Source organism: Rhipicephalus microplus, chromosome 2, assembly GCF_043290135.1.
Source record: "Rhipicephalus microplus isolate Deutch F79 chromosome 2, USDA_Rmic, whole genome shotgun sequence".
Taxonomy (NCBI): Eukaryota; Metazoa; Arthropoda; class Arachnida; order Ixodida; family Ixodidae; genus Rhipicephalus; species Rhipicephalus microplus.
The window spans coordinates 162,247,560-162,260,391 of NC_134701.1; the positions used below are offsets into that span (position 1 = coordinate 162,247,560).

A 12,832-nucleotide genomic window follows, 5' to 3' on the forward strand; every position below is an offset into this window, starting at 1 on the left:
TTGTGCAAGATTTTTAGTGTGCGTTATTTAAATAATGGTTAGTTATCCAGGGTTGCTGATTTTCAGAATGACGTGTTCAAGAAAAAAGTTATATAACCCACAGATGGATTTATAGCTCACAGAGAAAGAATATTACGCATGCTATGCTTGTATTTCTGATGCCTTATAGCCTTGTGCTCTTCGTTTTCTCTACTGATTATGCTAAGACATATGTATGCACAATGTAAAAGTATAATTTTGATTTATAAAGTTGTTGGGTGTGTGCAGAAAGTCTGCAAATTCATTTCCTTTGATCAACGCGCAGGCGGGCGATGCAGGCCAGACCGAAGAGGTGGCAGAGGAGAACCGCAGCCTCATCTGGGCCCTGGTGAAGCAGGTGCGGCCGGGCATGGACCTGTCCAAAGTGGTTCTGCCCACCTTCATCCTTGAGCCGCGCTCTTTCCTCGACAAGCTCGCTGACTACTACTACCACGCCGACATCCTCTCCAGGTGACTGCTGTCCACATGCATGAATAAGTAAACAGTCATCGTCATCATCATCATCATCATCAGCCTGACTACGTCCACTGCAGGAAAAAGGCCTCTCCCATGTTCCGCCAGTTAACCCGGTCCTGTGCTTGCTGCTGCCAATTTATACCCGCAAACTTCTTAATATCATCTGCCCACCTAACCTTCTGTCTCCCCCTAACCCGCTTCCCTTCTCTGGGAATCCAATTAGTTACCCTTAATGACCAGCGGTTATCCTGTCTACGCGCTACATGCCCGGCCCATGTTGATTTCTTCTTCTTTATTTCAACTATGATATCCTTAACCCCCATTTGTTCCCTAATCCTCTCTGCTCTCTTCTTGTCTCTTAAGGTTACACTTACCATTTTTCTTTCCATTGCTCGCTGTGTCGTCCTCAATTTAAGCTGAACCCTCTTTGTAAGTCTCCAGGTTTCTGCTCCGTAGCTAAGTACCGGCAATATACAGCTGTTATATACTTTCCTCTTGAGGGATAGTGGCAATCTACCTGTCATAATTTGAGAGTGCTTGCCGAATGTGCTCCACCCCATTCTTATTCTTCTAGTTAATTCAATCTCGTGGTTCGGCTCTGCGGTTATTACCTGCCCTAAGTAGACATAGTCTTTTACAACTGCAAGTGCACTATTACCTATCTTGAAGCGCTGCTCCTTTTCGAAGTTGTTGTACATTACTTTCGTTTACTGCAGATTAATTTTAAGACCCACCTTTCTGCTCTCCTTGTCTAACTCCGTAATCATGAGTTGCAAATCGTCTCCTGAGTTACTCGGCAATGCAATGTCATCGGCGAAGCGCAGGTTACTAAGGTACTCTCCATTAACTCTTATCCCTAACTGTTCCCATTCTAGGCTTCTGAAAACCTCCTGTAAGCACACGGTAAATAGCTTTGGGGAGATTGTGTCCCCCTGCCTTATACCCTTCTTGATTGGTATTCTGTTGCTTTCTTTATGAAGCACTATGGTAGCAGTTGATCCCCTGTAGATTTCTTCCAGAATGTTTATATATACTTCATCTACACCCTGATTCCGCAGTGTCTGCATGACGGCTGATATTTCTACTGAATCAAATGCCTTCTCGTAATCTATGAAGGCTATGTATAGTGGTTGGTTATACTCTGAGCATTTCTCTATTACCCGATTGATAGTATGAATGTGGTCAATTGTTGAGTAGCCTGTTCGAAATCCTGCTTGTTCCTTTGGTTGATTGAATTCTAATGTTTTCTTTACTCTGTTAGCAATTACCTTTGTAAATAGCTTGTATGCTACAGAGAGCAAGCTGATCGGCCTGTAATTCTTCAAGTCCTTGTCATCTCCTTTCTTATGTATTAAGATGATGTTAGCGTTCTTCCAAGACTCTGGTACTCTTCCCGTCAGGAGACACCTCGTAAACAGGGTGGCTAGTTTTTCTAACACAATCTGTCCTCCATCTTTCAGCAGATCTGATGTTACCTAATCCTCACCAACAGGTTTGCCTCTTTGCATGCTCTCCAAAGCTTTCCTGACTTCTTCTATCATTACTGGTGGGGTGTCATCTGGCTTACTGCTAGTTCTTATAGTATTAAGGTCGTGGTTGTCTCGGCTACTGTACAGATCTCTGTAAAACTCCTCCGCTATTTTAACTATCCTATCCATATTGGTAGTTATTTTGCCCTCTTTGTCCCTTAGTGCATACATCCGACTTTTGCCTATCCCAAGTTTCCTCTTCACTGCTTTGACGCTTCCTCCGTTTTTCAGAGCGTGTTCAATTCTCTCCATGTTATACCTTCTTACATAGCATACGTTACGTCTCTTAATCAACTTCGAAAGCTCTGCCAGTTCTATTTTGTCTGTTGTACTTGACACTTTCATGATTTGACGCTTCTTAATTAGGTTCTTCGTTTCCTGGGAAAGCTTGCCAGTGTCCTGTCTAACTACCCTGCCTCCAACTTCCACTGCACACTCCTTAATGATACTCGTCAGATTATCATTCATTGTATCTACGCTAAGGTTGGTTTCCTCACTAAGAGCCGAGTACCTGTTCTGCAGCGACACTCTGAATTCCTGTACTTTCCCTCTCAGTTCTAGCTCATTGATTGGCTTCTTGCGTATCAGTTTCTGTTGTTCCTTCTTCAAGTCTAGGCGAATTCGTGACCGTACCATTCTATGGTCACTGCATCGTACCTTGCCAACCACTTCCACATCCTGCATGATGCTTGGGTGTGCACTCATTATAAAGTCTATTTCGTTCTTATTTTCGCCATTAGGGCTCCTCCATGTCCACTTGCGGTTTTCTCGTTTTCGGTAGAAGGTATTCAAAATCCGTAAATTATTGCGTTCTGCGAATTCTACTAGTAGCTCTCCTCTGGCGTTTCTAGTACCGATGCCATAATCTCCTACTGCCTGGTCTCCAGCCTGCTTCATCCCTACCTTTGCATTAAAGTCTCCCATCACTATAGTATACTGTGTTTTTACCTTACTCATTGCCGATTCCACGTCTTCATAGAAGCTTTCAATTGAAGCGTCATCATGGCTGGATGTAGGCGCGTAAGCCTGTACTACCTTCATCTTGTATCTTTTATTCAGTTTAATTACAATACCTACTACCCTTTTATTAATGCTATAGTATTCCTCTATATTGCCAGCTATGTTTCTGTGAATTAGGAACCCCACTCCCAGTTCTCTTCTGTCTGCCAAGCCCCGATAGCAAAGGACGTGCCCATTCTGTAGCACAGTATAGGCCTCATCTGTCCTCCTAATCTCACTGAGCCCTATTATATCCCATTTAACACCCTCTAGCTCCTCGAATAGTACAGCTAGACTTCCCACACTAGATAAGGTTCTAGCGTTAAACGTTGCCAAGTTCAGGCTCTAGTAGGGATCGGCAAATAGTAATTGGCAGGCTGAAAGCAAATGATGATTTAGTCGAATAGTTCGAATGAGGATTTTTGTCATAACCCAACTTTCATAATATTTTGAAGAATTAGAACATGGCTTGTGAAAATGTCACCTTTTATGGTTCAAAGAAAAGTGGAAGCAACTTTGAATAGTACCAGGATTTGAATAACAGTAGGGTGCAAGTTACAAGTGGTAAAGTATGCTACATTTATGAATTAGCTATACTTAGCTCATATAGGCCAGCAAACACTTTTAATTTTATGGAGGTCCAGATAATATTTATAGTATGTGTGTTTAAACTTATAGTGTGGTCTCGTGGCAGGGCGGATTTCCTCTGTATAGGTGGTTCGATGGCATAGCAAGCCGATGCTGCAGTGAAACAACCTTTTCAGGAGGGGAGGAAATTGGGGGGGGGGGGGGGGGTATAAGGGTGCACGGGCTTTCATTATCCGACACCTTCTCATCTCAGGCATGGGCCTTGGCGAGGCTCGGCCTGCTTTGTTTTTTATTGGCCAGGCGAGGCCAGGTGCTGAGCCCAAGTCAAGCCGAAAATAAAGGTGTTGTGCGGGAATCGCTTTCCACCACGTAGCACATTATCCGCAACTGTCTTGTGCCCTTTGCTTATGTTTCTCATGTTTCTCTTTGATATGTTGAGTAAAGTACCACATTATCAGAAATAAATGTTTTGTCTCTGTAGGCAACGTTCATAGTGTCGAGCCACACCGGGCTGGGCCTGAGAGAGAAGAGAGGGGGAGAGAAAAGACATTTATTTTGTCCGTAAGAAAAAGGATGAGATGCGTATACATCCAACCCCTGACTAGACCCTTGTGGGGACAGGGTGGCCGAGCCTCTCCGCCCTCTAACGGGCCTTTTGAGCAGTCGGGAGCTGGACGTCTTAGCTGGGGTGGTTGATAGCAGTGGTCCACCAGGCTTCTCGACAGCAGTCCTGCAATGCAGGGCATCACCAGAGCATCTGTTTCAATGAGCTAACTTCTCCACAGTCTGGGCATGTTAGGTCCATGTACATCAGGCCACGTCAGGCAGGCTCAAATTGCTTTAGCCTGAGTTCCATGATGCTTTTCAACTGGTATGGAGATATTTGTGCTAAAGGCGCATATAACAAAGAAGCAGTTGGCAATTCAGGATTTTTTAATAGGTCTGATCAGCAGTAAATGGGTGATAAAGTTGTGCACCTTACACCTGTGCTTTCTGTTCATTGGGTGCAGTTTAAACTGCATTGCATGCAGTTTAAAAATGCTTTAAAAATTTTAATGTGATAAATCAACGCCTAATCGTAATGTATGGTGCCACCTCACCCCGAGACATATATCTGATAACTTCTGATAATTCAAACTTCTTCCTTCATAATTCAAACAAAATTCAGAGGTCCCTTCAAATTTGAATTAAAGACAGTCGACATACGTTGCTTTTTGGTCTGACTATCTTTTACGGCAAATTATTCTCTGGCTTTGCTGCGTGGGCAAAGGTTAAACTGGAAAGTTTATAGCACATAGTGTCACTTGGGCATGGATGGGACAGTTCCTACTTCTTACGACGCAGGGCTTGCTGCTTGTAAAAGATTTAGCTTTCAGATATCAAGGCTTATTTTTCCCAGTTGTACGGGCTGCTGTTGCTGTAACAAATATGTCTCTTTGTGGAAAAATTATACCTTGTTCAACAGCTGTTGATAAATATTCAAAGCTGTGCATATATTTCCGTTGTAGTCCTTTGAGTCTTCAAGCAATGCAGCAGAGGAGCTGTAGTTGCACGGAGGACATGTTGCTTGAACGCGTTGTTCGTTGCATGGCAGGGCTGTTCAAGAGGATGACCCCCTTACTCGGATGAAGTTGGTGGTGCAGTGGTACCTCTCTGGTTTCTACAAGAAGCCCAAGGGCCTCAAGAAGCCCTACAACCCTATTCTTGGAGAGGTGTTCCGCTGCTGTTGGAAGCACCCAGAGACGGGAAGCCGGACTTTTTACATTGCAGAGCAGGTTGGGTTTTTATTGATTGATTCCATTGATTGATGGTTTCAGTTGGAGTAAGATCTTGACCCTATAGAGCTTCCCAAAATTAACTAGAGAGCACTCTGGCGCTGCTATCGTTCAGCGACCATGGGAATGATGGGTAGTACACAGATTTGCCTAGTCATCGTACTTGCGGGCGGCGAATCGCACTTGCGGCTTCGTTTATTGCTGGTTTCGGTTTTGTTTCGAAGAAAAGAAAGAACCCTTTCGAACTTCGGGACCTGATTTGAAATGGTAAGGCTAAAAAAAAATAAGGTTGCAAAGCACAACTACTGAACATTTGCTGAATTTTGTTTTGTGGGAAAACAGCTCCAAGTCACAAAAACACGAATGGAGCCAAAAGTACGAAAATTAGACAAATTCGTGTAATAACCATCATTGCTGAAGTGCCATAGACACTAGCGCCAGAGTTCCCTCTAGTGTGTACTATTTAGGAAACTGCTATGCTCGAACCAACATTTAAGGAAATTTATCCTCATGCTTTGATTTTGATGATTCTCATGTGATGAACATTTGCGAGAGGACGCAGATTAAAGACCTCTGTGCAATTGGCTTTCATTAACTCGACCATGAAGGATTTGATGAAATTGGCCTAATTATAGGGCAGGTCTTATTAACAAAAGCCAGAAAAAACAATACCCATCACTTGATCATTTGACAGTGTTTGCCCATATTGTAACATACTCAAGGCAGGTGCACTAGGGCATTGTATTGGCCTAATCTGAAATTAACAAAAAAAAATTTATATTGGAGCTTTCAACTAGTCCAAAATTTGAACAGACACTTGATTCTTTTAGTATGAAAAGCAGCATGTCCTCAGTTCTGGCAGAAAGAAAAAAACCAAGACCAACAAGTGTTACCGTATTTACTCGCATAATCCTCACACTTTTTTCGGCGGAATACCGATGCAAAGTTGGGGGGTGCAAGAATTACGCGGGGAAAACTTTCCACGAAAACGTACAGAGCAAAAAAGAAAATGAGGTGACCGCGAATCGGGATTCTCACACCAGCAACTAACAGCAAGCTTTCAAAAGTACTAGTTAAAATTTACCGCAACAATAAAAGCGGAGGTTCAACACAAGGCAAGATTTATTTAAGGCACAAAAAGTGCAAGCAAATAGTCAAGAATTAGAATACCATACGCAAAGCTTGTGCGCGTTGCGGTAGCGTTCGTCACTCAACCAGAGCCATCAAAAGGTAAGTCTAGGATGTTAGTATTGGGCTGATGGCTATTTAACAGCATCATCCGCAGTTTCCTTCTGAAAAAATAAAGTTTACCATCAGTCCCAGTCTCAGGCACACAGCAGGCCCAACGCGTAGTGAACCGGTAGCGATCACAAAACTCGTCGACTCCAAAGGGCCTACTGGCGGCCCTGTTGCCGTTGTTCAGTGCATGATCAATCACTTTCAACTTTAAAGCAGCTGTGTAGCTTCAGTATCGCCCCATAACGTGACAGGATTATCGACACAACAAACAAAACACTCCGCAACGCGCACTTGCCGCTTTGGCTTGTCTTGAGTTGGATTGAATCTCCATGCAATAATAGTACGCTTGATGCTTAAGAGATGGCGTCAGACGGCACGTGCTATCATCATCAACGGCTGGAACGAGGAGACGACGTTATTGTGGCAATTTTTGGGGGTGGGATAATTACTAGAGGAAAAAAAAATTGTATTTTTGTTGGGTGATGTGGGGGATGCGAGAATTATGTGAGTGCGAGGATTACGCGAGTAAATACGGTATTTTCGCCAAACGAAACTTTAATTACTTGTCTATCGCCATCACACTTTGTGCTTTAATGCTGTGAGGAATAAATATTTTATCCTCCTTAGACTCAATAGAGCGTTTGACGTCCGGCATTTATCAAACAACTGCTCCACGCTAAGACTCAAAGTTGCTCCGTGCAACACTAACCACTTTACTACCCTATCCTGTAACATGGGGTATGACTTGTTGCTGCTGGCTGAGTAAAATCAACTTATCATTTGAAGTGCGCTCATAACTAAATTACCTAGTCTGACTGTCGGTTCTTTTATTTGAAAGAGACAGGTAGTCTTTGTTACACGGCGCGAACTTGCCAGCAATTGGTCTGGCTAGGCTAGCTTGACAAGGTTGTTGTGAATGTGGTTTCGGTTCTGTACCAGACTGCATAATCCAAGCAATTATAGTATGAAACTTATTTGGGAACAAAGAGAGAAGGGGGCTGTAATAATTCACTACAAGCCACCATTTTCACTTAAAGATTTTCCTCGTACAGGCTGGAAATAGGCAATTCCGCAAGAGGTGACATGTGTTAGGCATTCATAATAACTTAAGCACCACAAAGTGGAATGCTGCTGTTGGAACCATTGCTGCGGTCACCATCATAGTTGGTGGCACATAGCATGACCAGCCAGGTTCGACTTATCTTGTGAAAGCCAATTTCAGGATTGAAATACAGTGAAAGTTTGATCTATTGGGAGGAGTGCCAGCCGGGACATTTGGCTGAGATTGAATCAACTGCTAAGCTGAAGCAACTGGAACCAAGGGAAACGAACTCCAGTGCATTTGTCTTTCATTTCATCTCTATTGTTTATCTCCGCATATGCTCTTTATTCACTGTGTGCGAGGTCGAATGGCACTGAATTCAAAATGTCATTCTTAGAATAACATGTTCTCTAAACTTACAACATCATTTGTCTTCTAATTCTAGGTCTCTCATCACCCACCAATTTCTTCTTTCTATGTGAGCAACCGACCAGATGGTTTCTGCATCAGTGGAACAATTTTGGCAAAGTCAAAGTTCTATGGTGAGCCTTCCCTTTTCTGGCTTTGCCAGCCTTTCTATGTCTGTAAAAGATTGAATATCAGAGACATATATCTTCTTAATTTTTAGTGTAAGAACAGATGGCGTTGGTGAGAAGGCTTGAGTAATTTGTTAAATATTATATTATTAAAGTTACAATAACAAGCTATAAGTTGTGAGTTACCATAACGACCTGTAAGAAATTGCCTAAATATAATGGGGAAATTCATCGTTGCTTTCTTTGGAAAGCTAATACAATACACAGTCACGAGAAAAAGTATACAAGCCACGAAAGCACGAGATAAAATCGCCATCTTCGCTGTCTAGTTGTGAGACGTCTGCTGCCGAGAACATTACTCTGACGAAATTTGTCAAACAAATGCTCTCATCAGTAAATAGATCGCCACTAGACAGCACACAAGGCAAAGGTATATGGACAGCAATGTTTTGCATTACTTTAGCTCACGAATGTACCTAGTTAAAGGGTCCTGATGTTGAGAAGCTTGTTTTATGGAACGATATGTTATTTGTTATTACCTTTGCATTTATTTAATAAAGGAACAGTTTACTAGAAGCAGTTTTACCTTTCTCAATAACTTATACAGGAACTACAATTGATTGATTGGTTGAGGTTCCTTTGTGCAGGCAACTCGCTGTCGGCAATTCTGGAAGGCACGGCGCAGCTGTCCTTTTTGACGAGGGGCGAAACGTACACGATCACCATGCCGTACGCTCACTGCAAGGGCATCCTCATGGGAACCCTTACCATGGAGCTCGGGGGCAAGGTGAACATCGTATCAGAGAAGACGGGCTACCGCACTGAACTCGAGTTCAAACTCAAGGTGAGTTCAGGTGTTCAAGCGGCAAATAAATTTGTTGACCATTTTTACTGTTGTCAGAACTTTTTAGGTTAATGCGGCACGAAGCCCTCTCTTATTCGGTCCTGGGGGCCCACTTGTACATGTGCAAATACAGTCGAGCCCGCTTATAAGAAACCCGAGCGTGACGCGGCATTCGTTAGCTGTATTTTGAAGTTCGTAGTAAATGAACAGAGCTTTTAAAAAAAGTTGCGAGTGAAAACACAAACTTTTTTTGCCCCAAAAAGTCCGTGATGCACGTGTTTCGATGAACAGAAGCGATAAGGGCGGTCTCGAGTTCATTTAAAACAGCAGGGTGCTCGTTCGCCGAGGCCCGTGGCATAAGCTGCACGAGGCACTGGCTCCAAAGTTTCGTCGTTCTCGCAATTCCATTCTTCCAAATCACTCTTGCCACGTGCCTCATTCACTATGCCCTAATCCGTGCACTGTTTTGCAGTGTCGGAATCATCATCGGCTGTAATTAAACCATCGCAACAGATGTCCCACCTGCTCTTCCAGGTCGGAGTCCACGAAGCGCTGCCACAAATCGCTGCCACAGTGATCCAGTTCGGGCTCGGCATCGGGCCCGACGTCGACGAAGTCAGCCTCGCAAAAACAGTTTTGCGCGCATGTAGGTGTCACCGCCGCCCACGAAATATTCATCTCCTCAGCTGAATACCGGGACGCCCAAAGCGGCAAGTTGGTTGTCAGGTGGTCAACAGCTATGAGCAAGCGCTCCACAACGCGGCACCAAACGCGCGGATTACGCTCAAGCCAAGCAGTCACACTTTCGACGCTTTGTTGAGCGGCACAAAAAAGCGTGCTAGTCCTCCCGTCGCCCACCATGACCGCACACACGCACACCAAGAGCGAGCAAGACGCGCCCACGTGACACACATGCCAGAACGCGTGGAACAGCTCTGGGCCCGTTTTCAGTCAGAAAACGAAACTAATTCGAGCCAGCGTGGCGGGCGTCGCAGAGCGGTGTAGACGGGCGAAGGGGTTGTGATCAAGAGAAGAGAGCAGACTTGCAAGAGAAGGTCAAGGAGTTGCGATAAAGAGAGGGGAGGATGCGGCGGGAGGGCGACCTTGAAAACCAAAACACACGGGAAGGAGGCAGGTTCAGTAACTGGCTTGAAAGTCCGCGAAACTTGCACGTAGAAATTTAAAGATTGCATGGCCGCCTGAATTGGTGCACGCGGCGGTGTTAGAAGAATCGGGGGCCATGGTCAAAAATTGTTTTGTTGCGCCGGCGGGTTTGCGTGCCTCAAGAACCTCGATATTTCGCGATTCATTCCGCGCAAATTAACAGCCGTTTTTGCGCTTCCGCATGCACGCGGAAGGCATGCTGAGCAGAGTGGGAAGTAAGCGAGAACAAGTCCTAAACACGAAACAAATTGCAAATTATCAGAGTCAGTGGGGCAGCATACGCGCGTGCACTAGACGCAGGCTCTCGGATACAGTCGGTGGCGACGATGTTGGCAAATGATCTGGTCACTCCAGGCCGGCGACGTCGGCAGTACCAGCAATCAAAAACAGGGTATATGGCGGACCTGTCTTCGAAAGATTGGTGGCAGTGTGAAAACACGGGCCTCGTCTGTCGATGCGGCGTGCTCAAAGTAGCAGGGGGACAAAGGACGGAGGGGTGCGTAACAAAAAGCGGTCCGGGAGAGCGGTAACTAGAGGGGCACAAAGGCAGGGTCAGCATTCAACAATAATAATGTATGGGCACCTTGCCGATGCCTGATCGGTGGTCAAAATCGGTTTCCTGGGAAGTCGGCAGACCGCTGACTCCATTCGCTGTAACCGATCAGCGGCGCTCCGAGACGTTCGTTGTAAGTGCGATTTTGTGCCATTGAACCACTGTATATTTTCATGGTCACGCGGATATTGTTCATTTTAAGCGAAAGTTCGTTTTAAGTGGGGCCGTTATATGTGGGCTCGACTGTATATTCTTAACAGCATGGATTGCAATTGAAGTGACTTTTGCGCTGTGGCTGAAAGTTTTAAACTTATTTTTCTTGCAACTTGGGCACTCTGCAAAAGGCATTTTTTAAATTAATGCATTCTCATCCTGTTTTTACCCACTATAATACGCAGTTTATTTATTTACGTAAAGAAATTGGCATTTCATTTAGTACTTAACGAATTTATCACATGCCACATCCTCACATTGGCAGTTCATATGAGGAGCGAGAAACCGTTGTGGCATACTTGTCATCATAATGCGCGCCTTGAAGTTTCTTCAGCGATAGTTTGTTGGTCGATCAGGAGGTTTGCTGGGATAACGTGGCCACAGCAAGCACAGGACCACATTAATTTGTGAAACATGGCAGGCACCTTTGTCTTGCAGTGGGTGTAGTAGTAAGGCTGCTGCTGATAACCATAAGGTTTGTGCAATGTCTGCATGGTGTTCCTTTCTCTTTCTTGTTTGCACTGCTGCGTACAGCCATTCCTAGGCGGGTCTGAGTTGTGCAACTTGGTGACGGGCAAGTTGAAACTCGGCAAGGAGACCCTGTTCCTCATACAGGGTCATTGGGATGGACAGATTTTCCTGCGAGACAAGAGGACACAGGTGAGACACAGTGTCATCTTCTCTACCTCCAAAGTCCACTCTACGAGACCCCCATTGTCCTTGTGCTAGGGGTTCCAAGTTTTAGATAAATTCATGAGATTTTGTTATTGATTTCTGAGGTAATCATAAATGGCATTTAGCTCATGAACTTAATATTTTCTCGTTTGCCCATTTCCAGTCTTCACTGAAGTTTTGACTTCCTATCATAATCACAAATATTAGCATCACTATCATTATCACGATTATTAGCAATGTAGCTAATGTGCCTTTTTTTTCTTTATTTGAACCTTGTGACCTATAGTTGTAAGAGTGACAGCATGTGAATGTTGTGAGGGTTGCATCACCCCTTGTAAAATTGTTTGAGTCTCACGACTCGCGAGCGCGCCTCGCGGTCAAGTCACATTTGGGTTTAACAGCCGTTAGGCGGGAGTTGGTGCTGTGTTTGTGCGTGTTAAGTTTAGTGGTGGTGCCGGCAGTGCCGCCACGCAGCTGTGGCAGAGAGGCTAGCTAGGCTGGTGCATGGAAATGAGCTGCGACTTTCTTTGGCGTTTGGTGGTGATCGTGGGTAGACCTCTCCTGCAGAGGATCCGCGGGTGATGGCAAACATGGCTCATTTCTCGTGGATCCCTCGTGGTGAGTCGAACATTGGCGACGCCGCATTCGCGGCACCTTGTGTTCATTTATGTTTTTTGCTTCAGTTTTGTATTGGCATATTGTATAAGGTTGTTTGGTGTATGACTAGTGATGTATTTGATTCAGCTGGCGATAGCGCTGTTTGTAGAAGCGAGTGAATTCATGTACATGTGTTTGGTTTGCCCGACCATATGGCTGCCTTCATGTGTTCTGAAAGCAGCATGGCTCTCTCGATTCTCCACGTGAGCTTGTTTGTCTGACTTGTTGGCTGTGTATGCTATCTCCAGGCCATGCTTTCTAGTCCCACTTTTTTCATGCTGTTTTTCAAGCATGAAAGGGCAGCAACATTTGAATAACATATTCCTTTGCTTTTATGTCGGTCTGATTGCAGGAAGAACAGGTCTTGTGGCACCCAACCCAGGAAGTGAGGTCGAAACGACTCAAAAGATCCACGGTGCCCTTGGAGTTGCAGCAGGAATATGAATCCGAAAGGTATGGCTAATGTCTGTGGTAACATTCGAAGTCTGTCTTTAATGACAAGTTTTTCCTGGTTAAGTTAGAT

At 44.6% G+C, this 12,832-nt stretch overlaps 1 protein-coding gene across 14 annotated transcripts in view; it reads left to right on the forward strand.

The window, feature by feature from the left end:
- The window catches only part of Orp8 (Oxysterol-binding protein-related protein 8), a 128,321-nt gene that overhangs the window by 106,618 nt on the left and 8,871 nt on the right, over positions 1-12,832 (forward strand). For all 14 annotated transcript variants that reach the window (XM_075887011.1, XM_075887012.1, XM_075887013.1 and 11 more), the window contains 6 exons: positions 305-489; positions 5,206-5,386; positions 8,113-8,209; positions 8,851-9,047; positions 11,512-11,637; positions 12,662-12,762. In XM_075887011.1, coding sequence (XP_075743126.1) covers positions 305-489; positions 5,206-5,386; positions 8,113-8,209; positions 8,851-9,047; positions 11,512-11,637; positions 12,662-12,762 — 887 coding nt within the window. The remainder of the gene's footprint in view (positions 1-304; positions 490-5,205; positions 5,387-8,112; positions 8,210-8,850; positions 9,048-11,511; positions 11,638-12,661; positions 12,763-12,832) is intronic.